Source organism: Rattus rattus, chromosome 2 (assembly GCF_011064425.1).
Source record: "Rattus rattus isolate New Zealand chromosome 2, Rrattus_CSIRO_v1, whole genome shotgun sequence".
Taxonomy (NCBI): domain Eukaryota; kingdom Metazoa; phylum Chordata; class Mammalia; order Rodentia; family Muridae; genus Rattus; species Rattus rattus.
In genome coordinates, this window is record NC_046155.1 from 36,752,378 (window position 1) to 36,777,525 (window position 25,148).

The 25,148-nt window shown below is 43.2% G+C and overlaps 1 protein-coding gene across 11 annotated transcripts in view; it reads left to right on the forward strand.

The window, feature by feature from the left end:
- Cpeb3 (cytoplasmic polyadenylation element binding protein 3) overlaps positions 1-25,148 on the forward strand; it is a 177,132-nt gene that overhangs the window by 127,522 nt on the left and 24,462 nt on the right. For all 11 annotated transcript variants that reach the window (XM_032891865.1, XM_032891856.1, XM_032891858.1 and 8 more), the window contains 2 exons: positions 5,085-5,203; positions 17,421-17,535. In XM_032891865.1, coding sequence (XP_032747756.1) covers positions 5,085-5,203; positions 17,421-17,535 — 234 coding nt within the window. The remainder of the gene's footprint in view (positions 1-5,084; positions 5,204-17,420; positions 17,536-25,148) is intronic.

Genomic DNA, 25,148 nt, shown 5'->3' on the forward strand with positions numbered 1-25,148 from the left:
AAACAAAGAAAACATTATATGTCTTTCAAACTAATAGAGTCTGCCATCAAACTTATGAATACAGGAATATTATTTATAGGTATAATTGACTTTTATTAAGGGGTGTGTATTAAAAGGAGCAAAGAAAACTACATCTGTCAGTTCTCTCTTGGTAGACATGGCTAAGGCTATTGAAAGCAGATATCCAGCCAGTTTAATGTTTGGTACTATTCAGCCTTATTGAGTAATTTTAATGAAGGTTTACTTCCATATCTAGATTATTTCCATTTATTCACCAAATACTGTGTAAATGCAAGGTAGAAAGGCGTACATATCATTCACATGAGTTACAGCTTTTATGAGGTCATATACAACAATTCAACTTTAATTTTACATACATCATACATTGAAATTGGGGCTGGAGTGTAGGTTCAGTAATTAAGGTTCAATGATATACTTACTGTTCTTCCAGAAGACCCAAGTTCAATTCCCAGAACCTACATTAGGAGACTCAACCACCTGTAACTTTCACATCAGGGAATCCAGCACCACTGGCCTTCTCGGGCACTGCACTCGTGTGCACTACTCACATGCGGACACACATACCCATGTGTAATACAAAATTATAAAAATATGATGAACATTTCTTTAAGTGCTTCTCAGCCATTCAAGATTCTTCTGTTATGAATTCTCTATTTAGCTGTAGATCCCACTTTTTTATTGGGTTGTTTGGTTTCTTGGATGTTAGCTTCTTGAGTTCTTTATATATTTTGGATATTAGCCCTCTACCAAATGTGGGGTTAGTACAGATTTTTTTTTCCAATCTATAGATTTCAGATTTGTCTTATTGACTATGTTCTTTGCCTTACAGAAAGAAGCCTTTCAGTCATGAGGTCCCATTTATCAATTCTTTTTTTTTAATTTTGTTAATTATATTTATGTACAGAAAACTTAAGTGTACATTTAACCCAGCTTAGTGGCGAGTTCTTTAGCCTTTGCCTTTTCCAGCTTGGCAATGCGAGCCACAGACTTAGGACCCAGGACGTTGCCTCCCCAGTGGCGGCGGATCTCGTCATATCTGTCATTATAATTGGTCCTAATAGCTTCCACCAGCTTAGCCAGAGCACCCTTGTCTTCCGAGTTCACCTGTGTGAAGGCAACCGTGGTGCACGTCTTCCTGTGGACCAGGCGCCCCAGCCTGGCCTTTCCCTTGATGATGCAGTAGGGCACCCCCATCTTTCGACAAAGGGCAGGCAGGAAAACCACCAGCTCAATGGGGTCTACATCATGGGCAGTCACCACCAGCTGAGCCTTCTTGTTCTCCACCAAGGTGACTGTATTGACCCCTGCTCGGAGGACAGTAGTCTCTCAGTTGGAATGTCCCAGTTGCCAGCAGCTTTCTTCTCAGCGCGGGCCAGCAGCCTTTGCTTCTTCTCCTGCTTTGCCTCTGGGCTGTACTTGTGGGCGAGCTTAAGCAGCTGAGTCGCTGTTTGCCTGTCCAGGACCTGGGTGAACTGGTTGATGGCAGGAGGTACCTTGAGCCGCTTATAGAGGATGGCTCTTTGCCGCTGCAGCCTGATATAGCAGTGTTAGATCTCTTTGGGGCTAAATGTCCTGCCCAATGCCGAAGTTCTTAGGCCTCTTCTCAACCAAAGGATTGACCACCTTTTTGGCCTCCTGTTTCTTGATCACGGTGGGGGCTAGGGCCACCACCTTCCCCTTGACCTTCTTTCCTTTGGGCATCTTGCTAGGTTGGAGGCGAGAGCCTATTAATTCTTGATCTTAGAGGATGAGCCATTGGAGTTCTGTTTAGGACTCTCCCACCCCCAATGCCAGTGAGTTGGAGGCTCTTTCTCACTTTCTCTTCTATTAGATTGAGTGTATCTGGTTATATGTTGAGGTCCTTGATCCACTTAGACTTTGCACAAGGTGATAAATATGGGCCTATTTTCATTTTCTACACAGCCAGTTAGACCAGCACCATTTATTGAAGATGCTTTCTTTTTTTCATTGTATATTTTTGGCTTTGTCAAAGATCAAGTGTGCGTAAGTGTGTGGTTTTATTTCTGGATCTTCAATTCTATTCCATTGATCAACCTGTCTGTCTCTGTACCAATACCATGCAGTTTTTTTTTAATCACTGTTCCTCTGTAGTAGAGCTTCAGGTCAGGAATGGTGTTCCCCCAGAAGTTCTTTTAGTGTTAAGATTGTTTTTGCAGGTTGGGGATTTGGCTCAGTGGAAGGCGCTTGCCTAGTAAGTGCAAGGCCCTGGGTTCGGTCCCCAGCTCGAAAAAAAAAAAAAAAAAAAAAAAAAATTGTTTTCGCTAGTCTGGTTTTTTTTTTTTTTCCAGATGAATTTGAGAATTGCTCTTTCCATGTCTTTGAGGAATTGTATTAGAATTTTGATGGGCATTGCATTGAATTTGTAGATTGCTTTTGGTAGGATGGCCATTTTTACTGTGTTAATTCTACCCATCCATGAGGAACAGTCATAGGGCAGACCGAGAGGGGGATAATGACTGGACTATTAAAAAAGATTAAAGAATAATAAAAAATAAAACATAAAATGCATGAAACAGAAAGTCAGCACTTGTGTGATAGTGTGATAGTTTCATTTACAAAGCATTTTTACATATATTATCCAACATATTAATATTACTGTAAGGTAGAAGGACAAATGTATTCATTTTACAGAAAAAAACAAGACCTGAGGAGATTCAAATGTTTACTGTTAGAGTTCATGTTTCCACCACTTATGACCTCAAACTAGCCACTTAATCATTCCCTACAATCCCTGAACTATGAAAAAGAATTAAACGTACGACCTATTTGTAGGCCAGGAGGGTGGAATGTGCACATAAGCACATAAGCACACAAGCATGAGGCTTTACGTCAGAGCCTGGTGTACCATAAATGCTCACTAACTGTTAGCAGTCATTATCACGCAGCTAGTGAATGTTAAGTTAGTAAAGGGCTTGCACCCAGATCCTGGCCTCCCGACTCCTAATCTAGAGTTTTTTGTCATTCCAATGACCAGTAGACATGAGGATCATGAAGATAATTCTCCTGTAAAAAGAAACAGGACCTGAAAAAGAAGTGTTTGGATCTCCCCACACAATGCAATAAAAATGTTTAAGAAGAGAGGCACTAAGTAATTGGGTCACTATATTGTGTTTATACATCAGCTTATCATGTGGTACCACAGTTTATACAGTTATTACATGTCAGTTTAAAACTATGTTGCAGCAAGATGTCAAAGTCCATGCTTGTTGGGCCAGCTCTTCTGAGGCTGAAACAGGAAGATATCAAGTTTGAGACTAGTCAAGGTTACACAACCAGTTCTAGGCTAGCTGAGTATAGCTGGACCCTGTCTCAACAAGGAAATATCTCTCTCTCTCTCTCTCTCTCTCTCTCTCTCTCTCTCTCTCTCTCTCACACACACACACACACACACACACACACATTCACATTCATATTCTCTCTCTCTCTCAAAAAAAAAAAAAAAAAAAAAAAAAAAAAAACAAAGACAAAGCAACCCCACCACCACTGGCTGTGCCCGTGGAAATCCTTGAGTCAGTACTGATGTTTGCTGGTCCAAGTGAAGGTACAGCACATCTATATCAAAATCCTCTCCCAGCCACATCCCAGGGCTCAGAGAACATCTGTCCAGGAAGACAAGGCTGAAGGAATATAAAAGCCAGAGGATGGAGAAGAGAGCTGTGACTGCTGCCTTTGGGATGTGACATGGTCATTGCACTCATGAACTCAACATAAATTTGTTTACCTGCCTACAACTAAGCCAGTCAGAATCCCAGCACGCTAATAGCTGGGGCGCTATTAGTGGTTGGTGGCCATTGGGGGTGGGGAATGAGTTTTTCTTTGGGATTATAGCCACTGGTAGTTTGTCAATATGTCAGTAGATGGCCTCACACTCATACACATGTGGACAGGCCTAATTGGGTAGGTTGTTTAAAAAAGAAGAGGAGGAGGAAGAAGGGAAGCGAGAGGAGAAGGAGCAGGAGGAAAAGGAAGCAGGAAGAAGGAGGAGAGAGAAGAAGAAAAAAGAGGGAGAGAAAGACATAAGTTGGTGGGGAGGTGTTGAGAAGGATCCTGAGGGAGTTGGAAGATGTAGTGGGAGGTGGATACAATTAAAACACATTGTGTACAATATGGAGTTTACAAAGAGTGAATAATAACAAAATATATCTTTAAAAGCTTTAAGAGAAAAAAATGAATTTGTAGATTCTCTCAGAATATTCCTTGGGGAAGCAGCACCAGTAATGTGCACATACACAGCAGCCTGTTGGGCTGTTTAAAAAGCAGCTTTGGGGAAGTATAATTCACATAGTGTACAGTTCATCACTTTAATATGTGTTATTCAGTAGTTCTCCATATGTTCACAGGCTTGTACAACCATCAGTCACCAGGATTGATTCCTACCACCCTACCCACAGCCCTGCCCCCCTCTAGTTATAGGTAGCCATTAATCTGTGTTTTGTCTTGATTGGCCTCTTCTGATCATGGTGTTTTGCGTCTGGCCCCTTTCACTTAGCATAATATTTTTAGAGCTCATCCTCGCTGCGCACAAATCAAGACTGTTGCTTGCCAGATGGAAATGATGCTTATTTCCTGGATACTACTTGTAGTTTGCACCATTCAGAGTCTACCTTAATGATGAGACCTATTGTGGGAGACCACAGAGGTGTCTGAACTTGCTCCCTTGAGTAGTTCTGAAAATTAAACGAAGTGATGTTAAAGAAACCAGCTATCCCAGTAGCACGTGATTTAATTAAGCAAGATAATTGTCTGTGTGCACCAAGAACAGTGCCTGGCAAAACAGGGTCTCAGGTCCCTTTGCCCCACTTGCATATCCAGGGATTAGTAAGACTTTACTAACCATGAAGCAATGGGCTTCTTAACTATAGTCCAGACTAGTCTGCAACTCCTTATGTAGCTCAGGTTAGCACACATGGCAACCATCCTGCCTCAGCCCCCTGAGCACTGTGAGTACAGGTCGAGCCCCATACATGCTACAGGTGATGTCTCACTACAGCTTTGGGGTGAAGCACTGACCTTTCCTGCCTTTGTGTTACTTTCTCCCCAAGGCTACGCCTTCCTGCTGTTCCAGGAGGAGAGCTCGGTGCAAGCGTTGATAGACGCCTGCCTAGAGGAGGATGGGAAACTGTACCTGTGTGTGTCCAGCCCCACCATCAAGGATAAACCGGTGAGTGATCTGTAGCCAGCAGCTGCTTTCCCACAGTGCTGTGTGGTTGACTGACTGTTCCTTCTCCTTATCGTGGAAGTGCAGTGATTAGGAGCCTAGTACCTGGGTTGACCTTGCCGTGTCGAGCTGGGACTGTTTGCTGGTGATGAGAAGTTAGCTAAAAAGTACTCAAATTTCATGTTTCACTTTTGAGACCACAGGCAAATACATGAGTCCTTGACATCCACTTAACGCTTGGTAAGCTAACTGCTATTTAGAAACTATGAGTTGAGGTAAACAATGCTCTTAGTGGTTCTGGCAGCTCTTTTCTGTCATTATTTCAGATCAAGGACAGGAGGAATTTATTTTTTAACATCCTTGAATGTATGCGCTGTGCTGGGTTGTATCCACGGCTACCTGATGGGTGGGCCAGTAGGTCACACTCTAAATGGACAGTTTCAGCAGGGCAGGAGAAGGGCGGGGCAGAGAGCATGGCGCTGAAACTATAAACAAATGTGTGCTTGTTCAGAGTTTGTGGCTAAGAGCCTGTGACTTCTGAGCTATTGTGGTGAGTAGAGAAGGGTCAAGACGGTGTTCAAAGCAGAAGAAAGGAATGTAGTTGACTTGGCAGTGGGAGGGATCCCTGGGGAGTTGGCAGGGTGAGGCGGGATGAGTTTGTGTGTAAAGGCTCAGTCTTCAGGGTGGGAGTCAGTAAAAGTAGTGATGTGGATGAGTGGGCAAGTGCTCCTAGGGCCTGGAGCAGCCACTGCACACATTCATCAGAGATATTGGGCCTCACTTGTCATGGCAGAAAGGTTAATACAGAAAAAGAAATAAGGATTTTAGACATTACGAAGATATCATTGTAATTGTTAAGTTCTGGGTCCATTGCCAAATTTTGATAACATATTGAATGCTGTGGCTGTGCAGGTAGGGAGACAGTAGTGGGGAAAGTAGGGAATTTGAGCTTTATTTAAAAGGCACGTGCATGGTGTGGAGGACATGCAAGCGTACTGAAAGGAGGGCATGTAATACATCAACTGAGTAACGATCAAACCTAAAATTGAGGCCTTTAGAGTTGTGTGAGATTAGAAACTTTCTACCAAATATAGCAACGACCTGTCTTTAACAGTCAATCTGCAGAGGTGCCCTTGGCATTCAGTGAGAAGGCAGTAGAGTGAACTAGGAAGGTAATGGGAAAGCAGCCATTCACTGTCAGTGAGGATGCAAACACATTTTATATGTAAAAAGGCAAAGGGTTAGAAGTACACGATGACGTAATTATGCCCACACTAGAGAACAGAGATGAGATGAGATGATCTCAGGGCTCAGGAGCTCCATGTCACTGGCTCCATAGGGAAAGGGGAGGAGAAGATGTCTGGTAGGGCAGGCCCTCGCCTGGACAAGATGTATCTTGAGAGGGGAGCAAACTGATCATTGCAAACATATGTGATATGAAGATAACACCATTGCTTCTTAGCGTTTGCACTCTAAGTTTATGTGTTACTCCAGATATTAAGGGCTTTGAAAATAATTAGTATAATCCTCTCTACTGGAAATGATTATAAGAAACTAGCTTTCAATTGTTACTTCACATTTCTACCTGATCAGTTTGCCTTATCTGAGCTAGAGGAGGAGTTGTGCTGCAGATAAATTCTGATAGTGACTATCAAAAACATGTTTATTTGATCCTACCAACTCAGGATTTCCAGCATTAATAGTTGGGATAAACCTCAGAGAGAAAAACCCTACTTTGAATGAATACATCCCATGGTAGATTCCAGAGCTTTTGTCTCTAGTTTTGCAGCTTCTTTCTGGGCGATAGCTTTCCATCCACCACTCCCAGCTTCAGTTAGACACCCCTTGCTAGTGGCTCATCTGTACCCCAGCTCATGCGATGGATGTCCCAAAGAGAGCGACAGCTGGAATTAGCCTTCCAGACTCATGAAGGGCCTTGGAAATAGGCCAGCTCAGCCTGAGGCACTCATTCTGCAGGCTTTTCTATCTATGGCTCCTCTGCTCCGAGTCTGAGGCTGACTAGCTTTCATGTTCTACTCTCCAGGATGCTAGTGCCCTGACTGTGATGTTGAATTCTTTCTCACTCTATCAGAATAAAAACATGGATGGAAATATATCAGATTCCAAAGTTACCTTTAAGATTTTCCTACCCTTTCTCCTATTCCTCAAATCAAACCCCTCTTCGGGTTAAGTGAATTAAATTATTTACATTGTTTTCCCAGCGCAGAGTCCGACAGTAAAGTCTGCTCTAAACTATCTTGTGCAGGATCATGCTTGATTTAAGTCAATCAAATCCCAAACTGATGGACTTTAGGGTATATTAAGTAGGTGGTTTTATTCGGTGATTTCCTTCCATTCAATCCTTCTATGTGGATTGTCTGTGTAGCTTTGTATCAGAAAGAACTGTGTTGGTTGCCTGATTATTTTGACTCTAGTCCCATAGGAAGGAAGGAGAGATTGGCAACAGCAGGAGCTGCTGTGGGTTCAAGATCTGTAACTCCTTCCTTCCTACAGAAAGAGGTGTTCCACAGTTCCTCAGTCCCAGGCACCTCAGATGACAGTAATGTCTGTGCTTCCAGGGAGGCAGGGGGATGCCATGAACAGCAGTCTCTCTCTAAACAAACTCTAGAGCAGGTGTCCTGGACGAGCCCCACAGAATAGATGGAAGACAGAGGGCAGGAAGGCAAGGAGATGGTAATGAGTCTTGTTCTGTTTTGTTTTGAGACTGGGCACATGGAACTCCGGCTGACTTGGAATTGAATTTTAGATCAGCCTGACACCAAAGTCAAAAGATCTGTCTGCCTCTGCCTTCCAAGTACTGGGACTAAAGACACGCACAACCTTGCCTGACAGTCATTCTTGCTTCCAGAATAGACTGAGGCGGGAAACGCCTTGAGAAGACTCTAAACTGTATTACCAAGCTGATGTGTGCTTATGTAGGTTAGGTTTTTGGACTATTGCTCAGGTAACATGGCCAATCACTTATACATTGAAAAACAAAATTCAGTGGAAAGGATGATAGAGACAGAGAAGCTAGAGTTAGTTGCTACTACTGCTTCAGTTCTTTTTTTAAAACTGTGTTTTAGTTGATTTGTGTGCGAATGCATGTGAGGGTCAGAGAACAACTCTGGCATTGGCTCTCTCCTTCCACCGTGTCAGTCCTGGGAATGAAACTCAGGTCATCCAGAGTTGGTGGCTAAGTGTCTATATGGCTGGCCCCTTGTTTCAGTTCCTAATTTTGTCTAGTATGCCATTCTGGTCTCTCTTGGCCTACTTATGTGCCTGTCAGTGGAATTTCTAGCACTTTAGTCATTCTTCCTCAGTTATGGAAACATCCAGAGTTTTTGTCTAAGAGTTGAGAGCGCTCCAGTCTAGCTTCAGTTTCTCTCCCGGCCTTGTTTGCTTTCTTTCTGACCTTCATATCTGTTTATTTACCTTCCCTTTTCTTTCATGTGTATGTGTGGAGTGCATGCATGTATGTAGAATGTTTTGATATGTGTGTGTTTGTTTGCAAATATGCACATAAGGAGGCATGAGATAAATATTGAAAATCTTTCTTCATTGCTCTCCAACCTAATCTTTGAAGCAGAGTGTCTCAGTCAGATCCGGTGCCCAACAACAAGGCTAGTCTTGCTGGTCCCTTTTGCAGGGCTCCACCATCCACTTTTTGAGGCTGGGATTATAGCAAACCGACATGCCACCCTGGATTCTAGCGATCTGAGCCCCAGCCCTCTCTACTGTACAGTAACTCTTTTAATGACTGAGCCGTCTCCCTCCCCTGTACCCTCATACTTTAATCAAACCGAAATATTTTTTGTTTCTGTCACAAGGTCAAATTCCTACCCTTACTTCAAAACCTTTCTCGCTGATTATTTTACTGTCTATAACAAATTATACCTACTAAAGCAGCTATCAAAACAAACAAATGAACAAGCAAAATCTTTCCAGAAAATTAAACTGGGAAAAATAAGTAAAAGCTGTTGTGGGGCATTGGATTGACTGTTCGTCTTCTGCTCGTGTGTATCTACTCAGACCATGCCACTCTCCCCGCACTGCCCGCTGAGCCCCAGCTTTGGTTTTGGCTTGGCTCAGTTAAATCTGGGTTTGTAGATCCATCTTAGAATCCTTGGCTATATTGTCACCTCCCACCCAGGAAGTCATTAACAGTTTTTACCTCGGTTTCCTTATTTGTTCTTTTGATTCTTAATCTTGATCGTGATTTGGGCACCTTCTTCCAAGAGTTTCTCCAAAGAAGGAATTCCTGTTTTACTCTTAGTCTGTGAACTTGCAAGTGAATCCAGAGCTTCTTGGAGCTTGAGTCTTTGGATGCTCTGTGCCTGCTCCATGAAGGCAAAGTGGCAGTTCTGTGTAGCCAGGGTGCCACACAGGCCAGTGAACCAGACAGCCAATGCTTTCCTTCCTTCAGGGACTGCATTCAGTGTTTACCTAAGTGTGGTCTAAAGAACACATGTCCAGTCCACAACCACCTTGAAAGTCTCACCATTGACTGCACCTGTGCATTTCATATTAAGTTTTTCCTTTAATTAAAAGTTCTTTATCCCCAAAATATCTGAGAAACATTGATTTTATTCAGGCTGTAAAAACATCTTACAATATACAAAAAAATTGTATAATATTATATAATATTCTCTAACCCTGCATTTTATAGCCCTGCTTTGGACATGGCACTTGTATAGACCCCTGTGAAATTAGTTATCTGAAACTCTATCAAGCAATAGGCTTCCTCCCAGGAAAAACTCAGTAACCTAATTGTGCTTTATTTTATTTTATTTTGTTTTTATTTTTAATTATGTGTATGTATGCTATCTGTGAGTAGGTTTATGCACATAAGTAGTGCCCTGTTAAGGTCAAAAGAGGACATTATATATCCTGGTGCTGTAGGCAATTGCTGGCTGTCTGCTGTGGGTTCTGGGAATCAGACTCAGCCAAACTCTGCCAGTGCAGCAAATACTCTTAACCACTGAGCCATTGTTCATCCAGACCCTCAACCCAAATGTGTATGTGTGAGTTTCTCTATATATACTATTAACAACAATCCCTTCTTAGTACCATGGAGCTGTAAATACACGTGTATAGACACATTAGATCAAATTGTTTTGCTTGGGTACAAAATTGTTTTGAGGCGTGAATCTGGAATTTAAAATAGCCAAATAACAGAGCTAATTCCATTGCTAAATCAGGGGCAGGGGGCAGAGAGAGAGAAACTGTGTTTTGTCAGCAGATCAAGGGATAATCTATTAGCCATTTCTTTTTTCTTTCTGGCGGTGCTGGCACATGCATGGAGGACCATGGCCATTCTAGGCGAGTCCTCTACGACTGAATCTTCAGCCACTACTGGTCATTTCTAATGTATAGAGGATAGGCAGAATTGAGTTTGGAGAGAAGAAAGTGGTTGCTTACTAGAAGAAATACATTTTCAACCCACCAGGAAGTTGTGGCTCCAGCCAATGGCCTAGAGGACAGGAAACCTCACAGGTTTGCAGTATAGTTAACGTGGAGTCAGAAAGCCTGGATTTCAGTCTCGAGTTGACTTAGTTTTCATGGTTGTTAGATTATTGGTCCCACAGGGTTAAGTGATTTTTATTGCATGTGATTATAGTAAGGTTAAATGTGATTATAGAAAATATATAGGACATATTTCTCTTACTTTCTCTTAATGGGTATTAGTTTGAAAGGAATTCATATGCTTTTAAAAAGTCACGCAGGAGCTGGAGAGATGGCTCAGTAGTTAAGAGGCCTGGCTGCTCTTGCAGAGGGTCAGGGTTCAATTCCTAGCACTACCATGGTAACTTCAGTTCCAGGGCATCCAATGCCTTCTTCTGCCCTCTGCACCATCTGTATGCACACAGTGGTGAAAACACCGCCAAGAAAACACTCAGGTGAATATTTTTTTTAAAGGGTTTCATCATTTTAACCCAAAAAATGAATTCGTAATAAAGTTTGTGCCATCTTGGGGAACAAAAGAAATATAGCTCAGAAATGCACTCAGTTGTGAAAAGTGCTAGTGAAAGACCCCCGGAGCGGGGAGACCCTCACTCAAGTCTCGGTATGATGCGACCCCCCCAAGAACTCACGCAAGACCATCCTTGCTGTAATAAACATGAGGTTTATTGATAGGAACCAGTGCACTGGGGTCGAGACTCATATCCCACGCAGGGGCAGTGGAGTTCGACCCCGAGAGGCTGGGAGAAAGGGTATTTAAAGGGAGAAACCACAACCCAAGGGGGCAGGGATGGCGTCATTGGAAAGTGTCGAGAACACCAGTGAAAAATCACAAGGAGGAGCTTCCTGTTTCTCAAGATTGTTCTCTAAGGGCCTTATCTTAAGTCCTTTTTTCTAGTTCCTGGGAGAGCAGGCTCAAGAAATGTGACCTTTTACTTACAGGTAGAGTGCAGGGTCTGGAATTTGAGGTATTTAGGGCTTTTTTAAACTTCTGACTTCTTAGCTGCATTTTTTATTCTTTCACTAGTAGTTTCAAAATCCCATCAGCTGTCATGTTTTCTAAGTGACATTTGGTGATGATGAGCACAAAGTCATTCTGATTATGTAATTACCTATGATTAGAGTAACCACTGGTATGTATTCCCATGTCCTGGGAAGTTGAATGAGTAGCATGGTGTGGTGGTGCTTGCCTGTAATCCCAGTCCTTGGGAGGCCAGACCAAGAAGGTCTTGAGGTTGAGAACAGACTGGGTTGCACAGTGAGACTCTCTCGAAAAGGGGATGCAGAGGAAAGAGTGCCCATTCTTTCTCAAGTCATTAAGGCTGGACACTATACTGGGCCCCACAGTCTCAAAGGACCCTAGCTGTAGCAGTGGGAAATAGGTGTGTGACAGGAAAGTGAACTAAGGGGCCACAGGTACTCTGAGAGAGATGTCGTAGGGGGTATTTGAGATTGGGAGCCATAGACAGAGAAGACTGTGCAGCAGATGTCATGACTCAGTCAGAAAAGTTTTTTTTTTTTTTTTTTTTTTTTTTTGGAAAGCCTTTCTTTACAGGAAAGTGTTTGCTTGTAGCATTTAATTAATAGTGGCTTTACTAACTCAACAGTAGTGCATGGCTATACATCATTTGTTCATATTCTCTCTCTCTCTCTCTCTCTCTCTCTCTCTCTCTCTCTCTCTCTCTCTTTTGCTAACGCATCCCTATGAAAGAGTACACAAAATGCCATGCTTTGTTAGTGGTTGGAGGCCCCTGAGGGACTGTGCAGCCTTGCATGGAGTAGGCATTACAGCTTAGCTTAGTTGCAGAGCTTACCTTACTGTGCCTGGACTAAGCTCAGTGGGGCACCTGGAGCATTCTGGAAGCACAAGATAGAATTTTCTAGTATTAATTTTTGCTACCTGTCTAGAAAGAATTTTGGCTCTTTTGATGAAGTTCCCCGGGGCCCTTTTTTGATTGAGGATCGGTTAGACCAATAGTTCTCAGCCTTCCTAATGCTGCAACCCTTTAATACAGTTCCTCATGTTTGCTACTTCATAACTGTGATCTTTCTAATGTTATGAATCATAATGTAAATATCTGTGTTTTCTGATGATCTTAGATGACCCCTGTGAAAGTGGTCATTCCACCCCTAAAGGGGTTGCAACCCATAGATTGAGGACAGCTGGGTTAGAGGCTTAGATCTTTCGGCCCATGGCTCCAGAGCTGTGTAGGATACAGAAGTCCTACCAAAGCCAAGGACTGATCATCTCTCAGGTGCTATTCTTTCTACTTCTCGAGAGAGTTGCCCAGGTTGTCGACATTGATAGAGAAGAACACTTGAGAACAATAGATAGCATCTACTCCTGGAAATTGGCTGATTTGTTTATTACTCTTTGAGAAATGAAAATTAGCTCAAAATGAAATACCAAATATGTGTGTGCTTTGAAAAGTTTACTCCCCCAATACTGCTACTCTGGCTGTTAGTTTCTGTGTTTAATGATAAAAAGAGCCCTTAGACCATGGAAGAGGCAAAGATACTCTAGAAACTTTAAACTCTTTCTGTTTCTGCTGTCACACTTTAGTGATTTGGTGAGGGCTGTGGTACTTAAAATAGAATTGCTGACGGCCGACATGGGTCGGAGTCCATCACTTCAACTGACCCGGCACAGCTATATGTCAGGGGACTTGGTTTGCTGACTCATCCTGGCTGTGAGGATGTACTGGGATTGCTGCCCCTTGCTGTGGAGAGCATTCCTGATGGCTCTGCACTATTGTTGTCCTGTTTCGTGTAAAATAAAAGGATTGTAGGATTGGGGGAGAAATAGTCTTTTCTTGAAGAATAGGAGCTTAAAGGAAATGGGGGCGGGGGAGGGGTGCAAAAAACCAGGAAATCAGAAAGGGAGTTAGAGTTGACAGTGTCTCAGCTCTGAGCCTTCCTTGTAGGAGAGAAGTAACAGCCAGACGGAGGGGAGGAGGTGTCAGCTCTGGCACCTAAGCTGACCATGGAACTGCAGTGCTGACTTTTGAGTTCCTTTGGGAAAAACAGATGGAACAAGATGCCTTGCAGCAGGATTTGTGTGGTGGGCGTTTGTAACCTACAGTGGTACCAGGAGGATGAAGTATAAAGCAAGAATACACACACACACACACACACACACACACACACACACACACACACACACACACACACACACACACACACACACACACACACACACACACACACACACACACACACACCAAAACAGAAAACCTGAAGCCCTTTTCTGTTTTTTTTTCTAACCCCACCCCACCCCAGGGCTGGGGTTAAAGGCCGTGCCAGTATGCAAGGCCGTTCTTTTATTCTGTGATTAAAAGTAGAACAAAAAAGTAAAAAAAAAAATACATTGACATTTTAATTTGGGAGTTTTTGTTAATTTTCATTGAACTCTTTTTAGCTAGTGGTTTTTATCATATGCCTCAGTCTAAACTAGTGATCCATGTTACATTTCTTAGTGTTTTCTGTAGTAGTTGGCTTGCCCTTAATTCTATTAATCACCTTTAGTTTTAAGTAAATAACATTTTAGTCTTTAATTTGAAGTAACCTTTTCAAAATAATAACAGTTCATCACTCAGAAAGTACTTTGGCATAGGACGGTGATGTCCAGATGTGAACATTAGTAGGTGTTATGTTTAAAATTTGCATAGAAATAACTTGGGATATGCTGTGTTTAGCAATGTTGAACAGATTTCTTGCCTGTAAACTTCCTTCGAGTTTTTGATTAAGTACATCAATGAATGCCCTGAAACTCCAAAAGATTGTCAACAACTTTCCCCAGGTAGCAGTGTCTGACATAGCAACCCCAAGGACTTGCCTTCTGTATTAGACACATTGTGAGACTTCAGAAGGATAAACTCACACTTTCACCAATAACTGCATCTTACTAGTGTTGCATTCCTTCAAAGTTACTGTGGCATACATAAATGTTTATACCAGCAAGCTTTGTGTAAAACAGATTACTGACTCAGAGGATAAGAATTTAGAAGACACATAGTTCAGCCAAACATAGATTTCATGGTCCTCAGGAGAGCCTTCACTGGAATGCATAATTCAAAAAAGAAACTAAGGGAAAGTAAGTTTTGTGTTTTCTCTTGTAAATGCTTGTTGAGCATTGCCACTCTCAGGGAGGTACGAGTTGTGTGGAAGGAGCTTGCATTTCAGAGAGCAGCCATTTTGAGAGGGAAAGCCTCAGTTCATTCCCACACTACTCTGCTAATGCAGAATGTGCTGATGCTGGCCTCTGTCAACTTTTCTTTAGCTCTGCAGGGCGCCAGTTCTGAGCAGCTGTTTTCCTGGCAGCAGCTGGGAAGTGTGGTTTTGGTGAATAGGGTTGATCAGCACTGCGTCCTGAGCCTTCTTCCTGTGAGCTTACCTAAGCTGTAAAGCCAAGAATAGAGCAAAGGGATGGAGTTGTGTGTGTGACGATCAAGTAGAGGGCGGAGCAAGTAGTGGTAGAAGGAAGACCGTGGTAAGGACAGCGGTTGTCAGGACGTTTCTAGGTCCTCTGCAGTGTTCCTTTGACCAGCTGAAGCATACAGCTGTTATAGAAGGTGTAATGTGTTTCCTGTAATGTTTATAAGATGAAAACAAATAGCTCTATATGGAAAAGTCATGGGACTTTCATTTTGAAACGAAGAGATGTGTTACCATTTGGATTCAGGAGTGCACAACACTAGTCTTAGCTGGAGCCTGGGGGATGACTGAGCTCAGGAGCTTTTGAGACCACCCTGAGCAATACATGGAGGCCGAAGCTGAATACCAAGAGGGTTGGAGGGATAGTGACCATGACCAAAGTCAGCCAACAGTGTGTGAGTCTGTAAGCTGCCTAAGAGCTTTGTCAGAAGTCAGGCCAGAAGGGGGCTTCTGTGCAGGAGGCACCAGAGGCAGTGGCACAAGAACCACTTCCCTCCAGGGTCGGGAAAGTATTGTGTTTATAATTAAAAGTTAGTGATGCACCCTCATGAAAGCATGAGACAACCTTTGTGGGAAATCTCAAGGAAGCAGTCACTTCGCCCAGTTGAGCACATCTTACAGAAATGACACTGGACTTTCTTGGACAGTAAAGGTGGATCACATCTGTAGCTAACAGAATGCCTATCGGGCTTATGTTTTCAGAGTCTAAGGAAGAATGGAAGGTTGTGTGGCTTTTTGCTTTCTAATAAGAGAAAGTATAATAAAAGGGAAAAAGCCTAGCCTGGGGTAAGGTAAACCCAGCCCTGTGAAGGACTGTGTGAATTGTTAATAAGGAGCAGTTCCAGTTTTAGAACATCTGGGGGCAGACAGAAGAGTTTGGCAAGGCAGGAGTGCCAGACTTGCCAAGCTCAGCCATTGAGACCAGAAATGAATTCTGTGAGTATTAAAATATGGAAATTCACGTATATTGTATCCCGTCTTAACCTGAGAGGGAGGGACAGAGGATAGGCATTAATTCCTTCATGGCAAGCACCAGGTGGCTTCTCCCGCCGGTCTCCAGTGGCCACCCATTTGCTGACTAACCCACTGGGGACAGTGTCACCCTTACCTTTTAGGGAGAAAGGGTAGCATTACTTTTGCTTTGCTTGTTTTAAACTGTTCTTTGTAATCAGTCATGATTAAAAGGAATTTGCTTTAAGGGTAAGCTGATAGGATGCTTCATTTCTCAGTGTATGATAAATAGTATAAACTGTGAGCATAAGAAGCTAAGTAAAAAGAAATACTGTGGGCAGGCAGTGTAGTGGTCAGTAGGTAAAGATACTTGCTGCCTGACAATGCAGAATGCAAGCCTTCTGTCCTGAGGTCTAGCCTCAGAACTCACAGAGAGCGGGAAGGAGAGAACTGACTCCAAAAGGTGTCCTCTGACTAATACACTCATCTGGTATGCACGCCTTTGCATGTATACACACACATCACACATTCACACACAACCATTCACGCTTGAATAAGAAAATTTTTAAGAATTTTAGAAAAGAAAATAAGCTGTAATGGTTTCTTTTCATATTCTTTGAACTTTTATGGGTTGGTGAGATGGCACAGCAGTTAAAGATGCTCGCCACAACACCCACTGCCTAAGCACTGACAACTTCTGCAGCAACAGCTCTCCTCCCCCTCCATCTCTGTCTCTCTCCTCTCCTCTCACTCTGTGTGTGAGTGTATGTGTCCGTCTTGTCTCTTGCATGTGCGCTCATACACACAACATTTGCCTTTATTTAACCAACCTTGTGTAGAAAAGTCAGTTTAATAATTAAATTAGGCACTAGTCTCTAAGTGTCAGTGTTGGCTATCTCTGTAATTGTTTGCTAACTTGAGTGTTAATCTGTGTTATGTCATATACTTTGAGAGGTAAATATTTTAACTTGGGGTGGTGATGAGAATTGGAAGTCCAGGCAAATGGATAATCCTTAGAACATCATCTTAATGTTTCTGTTCCTTCTAGCTGGATTCATTACAAAAAGTTAAAAATGGTTGTCAACAGTCTGTGATGTGTTCAGATGAACTGGATTCAAACCTCAGAATCTGCTGAAGACTGCCTTTAATGACACGGGTGGTCTGTGCAGGGTTCATATGTGTCTGGAGCATTGAGTAGCTTCCCCAAGACTAAATGACACTTCATGCAGACCGTGTTAAGTGATTAACTTGATTTTGTTTGGGACTTGGATGTTCTAAAAATGTGCAAACAGTGGGTGTGTCTTGAGTCATCTTATTCTCATTTGGGGTTGATGGAAATGAAGTAAGGACCAAGTAAACGCCTTTTTTTCAGGTGCAAATCCGACCGTGGAACCTAAGTGACAGTGACTTTGTAATGGATGGCTCTCAGCCTTTGGACCCCAGAAAAACTATCTTTGTTGGGGGAGTTCCACGACCCCTTCGAGCTGGTGAGTGGAAATAGAAACACACCAAAAGCGCTGAGTCCCTATGCCTTAGCTCTGACTTTCCAGTCAGCCATCCACAGTCTCCACTGGGAAGTCTGCCATGGCATTTCACTGAGCGACGTCTTTACAGTTAAGAATTTCCCCCAAAATGCTGTATATTCTTATGTGGGAGTCAATTTCATTAAACCATTCTGTGGAAAGGGTGAGGTCTACTTAGTTCTTTCCTTTTTACCCACAAGTTTAAAATAATGATACCTGGCAGTGTGCACGCTCATGCCAGTTAGCGTTGTCACAGATGACAGTCACCCTGTCACAAGTCTGCCCATGTATCTGGGCGATCTGAGGCCACGCCACGGCTGGGGATTGTACATGGGAATCAAATGTACTTCTGAGCCTCTCCAGCAAGGCGGGCGGGTCTGATTGGTTCTCATAAGTTCCAGAAGTGAATCATCTGTTAAGGCATTCTTTGATGTGGTTTTGGAGAAGCTCTTGTTTTGTGCAGGTTTTGGTGCAGTACTGGGGATTGAACCCAGGACTCCACACAACTAGACAAGTATTCATATCCTCAGCCCACCTTCTGCATATATCCTGACAGTCTCACAAAGTTGCCAGGCTGGCCTGGGACTCAACTGTGTGGAGCAGGCAGGCCTTGGAATCCTTCTGCCTCAGCATTTCAGGTGGCTGAGATTGCAGCCTGTACCACCTGGCCCAACCTCTGTTGTTGCTGCTGTCATTTTGTTTCCAACGATAAAGCATTTGTGCTACTGAGGGTAAGCTGAGTCTTCGTGAACTAGAACTGTGAGGTGGTATTGAACTGATGCTTCAGTGTTTAAACCTGGAGACAAGTCAGGAACAGTGACGCACGTCTGTCAGCCAAGCACTCTGGAGTCTGACACGAGATGCTTTTTAAATCTGAATCTTGCCTGAGCTAACACTTACTGAGTGAATGCAAAGCCAGCCTGGGCTACACAGAAAATTCTGTAGGATTCTCAACATTATTTGAATTCTAACTCCAGCCTACACATTAAAAACAAACAAAACTTTATAACTCTATAAATCTGCCTAAATTTGATGGCTCACACTTGTAACTGTAGCACTGAGAGGTTGAAGCAGGGAGATTTTGAGTAACGTAGTTAGGCCCTGTGTCAAAAAAAAAAAAAAAAAAGCAATGGGATAAGATCATAATTCTATTCTGAAGAACTTTTAAAATATTGTGATTATAGTAATTTTATGTTATTTCTAAAAGTCAGAGATTTCTGGGTCTACCTTTTCTTCTAATGAAAAACTACCAAAATAAAGAAAGCAAAGCCAGAAAGCCCTCCTCCTTAGCCAACACCACTTGATAAAGTCTAGGAAGGGCCACCTCACTGGGAACAGAGACTGAAACAGACGCAGCCTTTTGGTTCTGAGTTAGATATGTGTTTGCAGGAACAGGCGATGTGAGTGGGGCTGTAGGACACTCAACACTTGTGACTGTCACTGTGGGAGGCTGGAAAAGGAGAGGAACCCTCACTGGGATCTTCCTGCTCATGGATGTTACAGTTGGTAGGCACTGCTGTACACTGCAGCTAACTGCACTGCAGTGGAAGTTGTTAAGGTTTGACCCCTGCACTCTTTCCACGTGGTTTCTTTAAAAGTCCTGCAACTGGACATGGGGGTGCACATCTGGGACTCTAAGCAGAAGAAGGTGGGTCCCTTGAGGCTTGTCTCAGTAAGATCCTGTCTAAAAACAATGCCCCACAATCATAAAATAATACAACTTGCTTTTAACTAGTCAGGTCTTGTCTTTAAATCATAGACGCGCAGTTTATAAGCTACATTGTACCCAGTGTTCAACATCAGCAAGATGCCCCAAGTTCTAGAGTCAGGCAAAAGTGACACTAGGTTATGGAGCTGGGCTTGGCGGCTCATCTAGTCCTTGTGTTTGGAAGAAGGCGGGGGATCAAGAGTTCACTGTTATCCTTTGCTGCGCAGTGAGTTGAAGCAAGCCTGCATTACATAAGATCCTGTCTCAAGAAAGACAGAAAGAAAACAGGTATTTAAAAAAAGAATTCTATTTAGTTCTCTAATCAGAAATAAGATTTGTGTTCTTTGCCTAGAGAATATTCCTAATAAGTCTTGGATTTCTTTTCTTTTTAGCTGTTTTTGTTTTAAAATTGGTTTGTTTTGGTAGATAATGTAGCAGAGGCCTGGTCACAGGTCTCCTGGACGTGTGGCTTGCAGCACACTTGCCAGCACTTCTGGAGGGCGGCTGGTAGCTAGGAAGTCCACCGTTTAATAAGTAAGCAAGGGCGAGCCCTACTGGGCTCAGCGAATAGCTCAGTGCTGTGTTAAGAGGAAATTTTATATAGGAAACCAAAGTTTTCAGAGCAGAGCGCACAGTCATACTGACAGTTGGAGACTGAATTATATCTATTCTTTAACATTTTGAAATTTGGTCTTTAAATATAGGACATTTTTAAAAAAGATTTCTTTTGTCATTTTTCATTGTGTAGCACACGCATACAGGAGCCTGTAGAGGGCAGAGGGCAGAGCTGGAGTCACTGGTGGTTGAGTCATGTGATATGGGTGCTGGGAAAGCAAAGCCAGGTCCTCTACAAAAGCTGTCAGTGCCCCTCACCCTGAGCACCTCCAAGTCCAAGTGCTTTCTTTGTAAAGTTCTTCCCGGGGCCTCACTCTACGTTAGGCTTTGGCTGCTGAGATAAACTTCACTTTACCCTTGGCCAAAATTGTCCTTTAGCACGTCAGAGCGGTTGGAATGTTACCACTCACATTATTCCTGTAGCTTCTTTGAGGTTTTTACTTTACTTTTGACATTGTAGGATAGGAACTATGATCACTAAATTTAATTTGGGTTTTCTAAATTTAGCCTGTATCCATTCTAACAAAAAAATGCCTCTAAAGAAGCAAGTTCTCTCCTGTATGGGCTTAGGGTACACATCAAATTAAATATTCCTACTTTCTGACAAATCTTTTTTTTTTTTTTTTTTTGAGACAGAGTCTCACTCTGGTGACTCTGTCATCAAACTCCTCATCCTCCTGCTAATATGAACCAGCATACCCCAGATCAAAATTCAGGTTGATAGGGAAAATCACAGGCCTATAGAAACCTGAGCAAGAAGAAATCCAGTAAGAGCATATCTGGATGAGATTTCTCATCCCTCAGTTGTGGGCAGAGGTCGGATAGCGCACATCGCTGTCTTATCTTACCCCCTTCTGTTACTCCTATGAGCAGAAGCCACAAGCTAAGACCGATTTGCCCCAAATCTGGTGTTCCTTAGGCCTGGATGGCTCCTACTTTCACCCCATTCACCTTGAGGGGGGAAAAAAGCTGTGAGTAGATTCATCCTGCCCCCATGTGGCTAAAGCTTGCATATTCTTTAGAGTGTCTACAAAAGAACACAGCAGCTTGCTTTTCTGCTGGCTACAGAGACACCAAGCGACAGGAGCAGCATCTTTTCCTGAATGCCCGTACAGGAAAAGCCCTACGGCATCAGGGCCTCTCCAAGATACACCTCTTCAGTCAGGCTGCAAATCAGCATCAGGCTGGCGGCTGGGAAGGGACCACAAAACCACCTGACTGCTCCCCCACCCCCACCCCGTGCTCTCTGCTTCATTTGCATGTGTGTCTCTTTCATTCCGTCTTCTTGATTTAGGTGTCTGATTTGAGGATCACTTAAGTAACTAAGCTTTGGAATCTCTTCTTCCAAACCACGTTCTTCACGTGATCACTTCCTTCCAGCAGTGCTCAGCCTGGGCCTTGCAGGGCATCTGCTGTCTTGAGCTCCTAGAGCCTGTCATTGTTTCTCTATTCCTCCTTCTCTGCTCTTTCTTCCTTTCTTTTCCACCCTGCTAATATAGTCCATGGCAGATCCTAAAGTTTCCTTCTTTGCCTTCTCCCTAACCCTATTGCCCTATGATGGCTTTTATGTCCAGATAAAAGCTGGAGAGAATATACTTCTCAGTATTCCTCAGGATCGTTTATTCCAGACATTTTGCACAAGCATTCTGGTAGTTCACATGAACTGGGGATTGCATTCTGATCTGTGAATAGGAAATGTTGTTGTAATCATACCCCTTTCTGTTCTGTGAGGTGGTAGATGGCCAGAATTGCTGAATATCGAGTTTCCTAGCAGTAGACACTTTCTCATCCAGTCCTAAGTTCAGTCTGAAGTGACCCAAATAAACTCCAGGTTTGAAGTGCCCGTATAGCTCAGGACTTTGTAATGCTGGTGTGCCTTCTACCCCCTTCTTCCCAAACAAACCTTTGCCCATGGACCCTGTCAAACATTGCCCCATCCTCAGCAGACTGAGCCAGCATAAAGCCAAAGATAGGCTGGGGTGAGTTGGTGTATAGAGCAGAGAGGAAGCAAAGCGATGCAGTCAGGTGCCACTGTGCTCTCAGCAGTGTGCTTGGAGCTGGCTCACTCGTGATTGGTGTTTATGATGACCTTGAGAGGTTGTAAGCAGTTGACTTTGGGTTTTAGAAAGGAGGAGGCATTGTTCGAGTAGAGTGGCAAGTTCTTCTGGTCTCTGTGCTTCAGCTCCAGGCTCTCTGGTGATGAAAACTGTTTTATCCAGTGGAGATCTGGGAGGGTGTCCAGTTCGATTTAATGAATCTAAAGAAAGGTTCCATTTCTGACTTAGTGCTTCAATGTCATCCATTTAAAAATGTCTCCGGGCTCATCTGACAGAATAGAAGTCTGTGAGCATGCTTCCTCTTGACCCCTTGTGAACCAGCGTAAAGATTGTGGGAAGCCTAAACATTCATCCTCCTTTCCCTCAGAAGCCAGGTCTGCCTTACCATCCTGAGGCACTTCATGCCTCGTTCCTGCCCATTTTATCTTTATTTCCAAAGAGAAAGGGTGAACTTCTGGATTCATGGGGACCTCGTTCCTTTGCTGCCCTGCTTGGTTCCCAGTGTCCCAGTCTTAGACACTGCCCTCAGGCCGGCTTTGAAAGCAGCTAAACAAGAGGAACAGAACCCTGAGGTAGAGGGGGAGAATCATCAAGACTTCTTTCTGATGACCTAAAGACTCAGGAGCTGGCTCTGGGAACCATATCCGGTTCAGATCCAGAAGTGTAATCACCACAAGACAGAGCTCGTGAGAATACTGTGTGCTTCCCACAGCTACATTATTCCTGCTTCACTCTCTGGTGTGTGGGCCAGCATGGGAGCCGCTATGGCAGCTGATGATGAAGTGATGTGAGCATGTGGTCTAAGATACAGTATGCCCTTGCCCACATCTGTGAACCCTGCTCCTTTCTCACTTGTGTGGTGACTGACGTGGCGGACTCTGAGAACACTGGGAGGGGTCCCCGGGTGGTTTTGAGGCCTTCCTTCCTTGTAGACTCTTCCCTGTGGCCTACGTGAACTCATGTGGACTGCACACGCCTTCGTCTGTATGCCCAGTCCTTGAGCCATTGTCTTCCTTGGGTTAATGTTTCCTACTGTGCCCTGGGAGTTATCCCATCCACTCTCCACTGAAGGGGATTCAGACTAAGGATTCACTCTCATAGGCTTACTCAATAGGACATACCCTTGACGGAAGAAGCAGATTTCACGGCAAGGTTAAGGTTCATCCGTGCAGACATAGATGAAGAAATCCATGAAGATTTAGTTGTCTAGACAATTACTGTTTATCCTGATTTTCTCTCTCCCTTCCAGAAAGTAAGAATGGCAGCCTGTCTTTTCATCCTTGTTTTCCTCTCATCAGAAGGAAGGGGCATTTGCAGGACTCTCCCGTACTCACTGACGATACTCACTGTAGAGACACTTCTAAACCTAGTCTCTAAAGTAGTTGTATGTTGCAACGTTTGCTGGTAAACTTACATCCTCTGTTTTAAAAAAGAAAAGAAAAGAAAAGAAAAACAAAACTTGGAGCTGGAGGGATGATGGTTCAGCACTTAAGAGCACTTGCTGTTCAAGCACGAGGACCAGAGTTCAAGTCCTAGCACCCACATTGCATGGCTCCCACAATGATGTGATGCCTATTAATCCCAGATCCAAGCTTTCAGCCCCTTCTTCCAGTCTCTGCAGACACTTGAACACATACAAATAAAAATAAATACTAAAAACGGGAAACTCAGAGAATGAAGATTTATAGAACTTAGTAGACATTTCCTCTGCTTTTGTTACTCACCTATCCAGTACAGGATGGGTTAAGTTTCTTTTTCTGCTGTCTTTTAGTATTAAAATTATTGAAAAGGGATTACTTATTGAAAAGGTGACTACTTTTTTAATACTGAAAACCCTGGTTAGTATTTAAGGGATGTCTCTAGTTTTTAAGCCTAGTATGAGTTCAGGAAGACTTGGATGATCATAACTTAGACTTTCCGTAGTGAAAACATAGGCCTGGAGGGCTGAAGGTGTGACTCAGTTGGCAGACGGCTTGCCTAGCGTGCACGCGCCCTGAGTTCAGACCTCAGGACCACTAAAGCCAGCTGTGGTGGCACAGGCTTGTGATCGTAGTACTTAAGAGGTAGAGGTAGGAGGTTAGGGGATTTAAGGTCATTCTCAGCTACACAGAGTTCGAAGCCAGCCTAGGCTACATGAGAACAACAAAAAGAGGTTTTTACCACCACTACCACCCCCAAATAAAACCATGAATTAAGTAAAAATTTGTCAGTTTACTCGAGAGAAAACCAAAACTCTTCCTTTTAGCCATTTGGGGTTTGTTTATTTTTATTTTATTTTATTTTATTTTTTAGCCTTTTAACAAATTGCCTCCCACTTCAGTAAAACATTATTGCTCAAATATCTGGAGACATTTTGATGACCAAGAAAATACTGTAGAACTCAGGAGAGAGCTCAATCCACAAGCAAGATTTTGATCCCCAGAACCCACATAAGCCAGTGATAACCAAGCACAGTAATGGGTGCTCACAGTCTCGGCAGTGAGGAGGCAGCGGTAGGAAGATCTCTGAGGCTCAATGGCCAGCCGGCCTATCAGGCAAGCTTTAGAAACCACTGTAACAAAACCAGGGTGGACAACCTAGAAGAAGGGCACCCAAGGTTAACCTCTGTCGTGCTCACACATGCACATACATACAGAAATGACATATAGCTCATGAATGGAAATTATTTCTGTATAATGTTTTTTAAAAACATAATTGGGTGAGAACCCCTGCTTTCTTATCAGAAAGAGTTAACTACCACTAATGTCAGCCATGATCTAGTCTTTGGCATATGAGGATGATTTTCAGCTGAAAGATGCACAGAGTGATGGAATGCTTATATGCTTATGAAAAGAGCCTCCTGGAGTCAGGAGCCATAAACTCCTTTGGAGACTGCTGTGGTATAGAAACTCCTGCGGAAACACTAACTCCTCTTTAACCAGAGCTCCCTTCGTAATTCAGGTACCATTTTGAGTCCCTAGTGTGGAAGACAGTGCTGTTTGACTCCTTTCTAGCTTTCTTTGTCCAGCCATTGGAGTGTTTTCTCTCTTTCTTATTCCAGAGCAAACCTGGCCTTTGGAAAACTAGTATCTAATTTCCTGGGCCTTGATATTACTTACTTCACCAAGAGAAATTCATTAATGAATGTGATTTACAATGCTCCCTTCAATAGCCTGCTTTGTGTTCAGAAGAACACCGTGCACGTGGGAGAAGGTTAG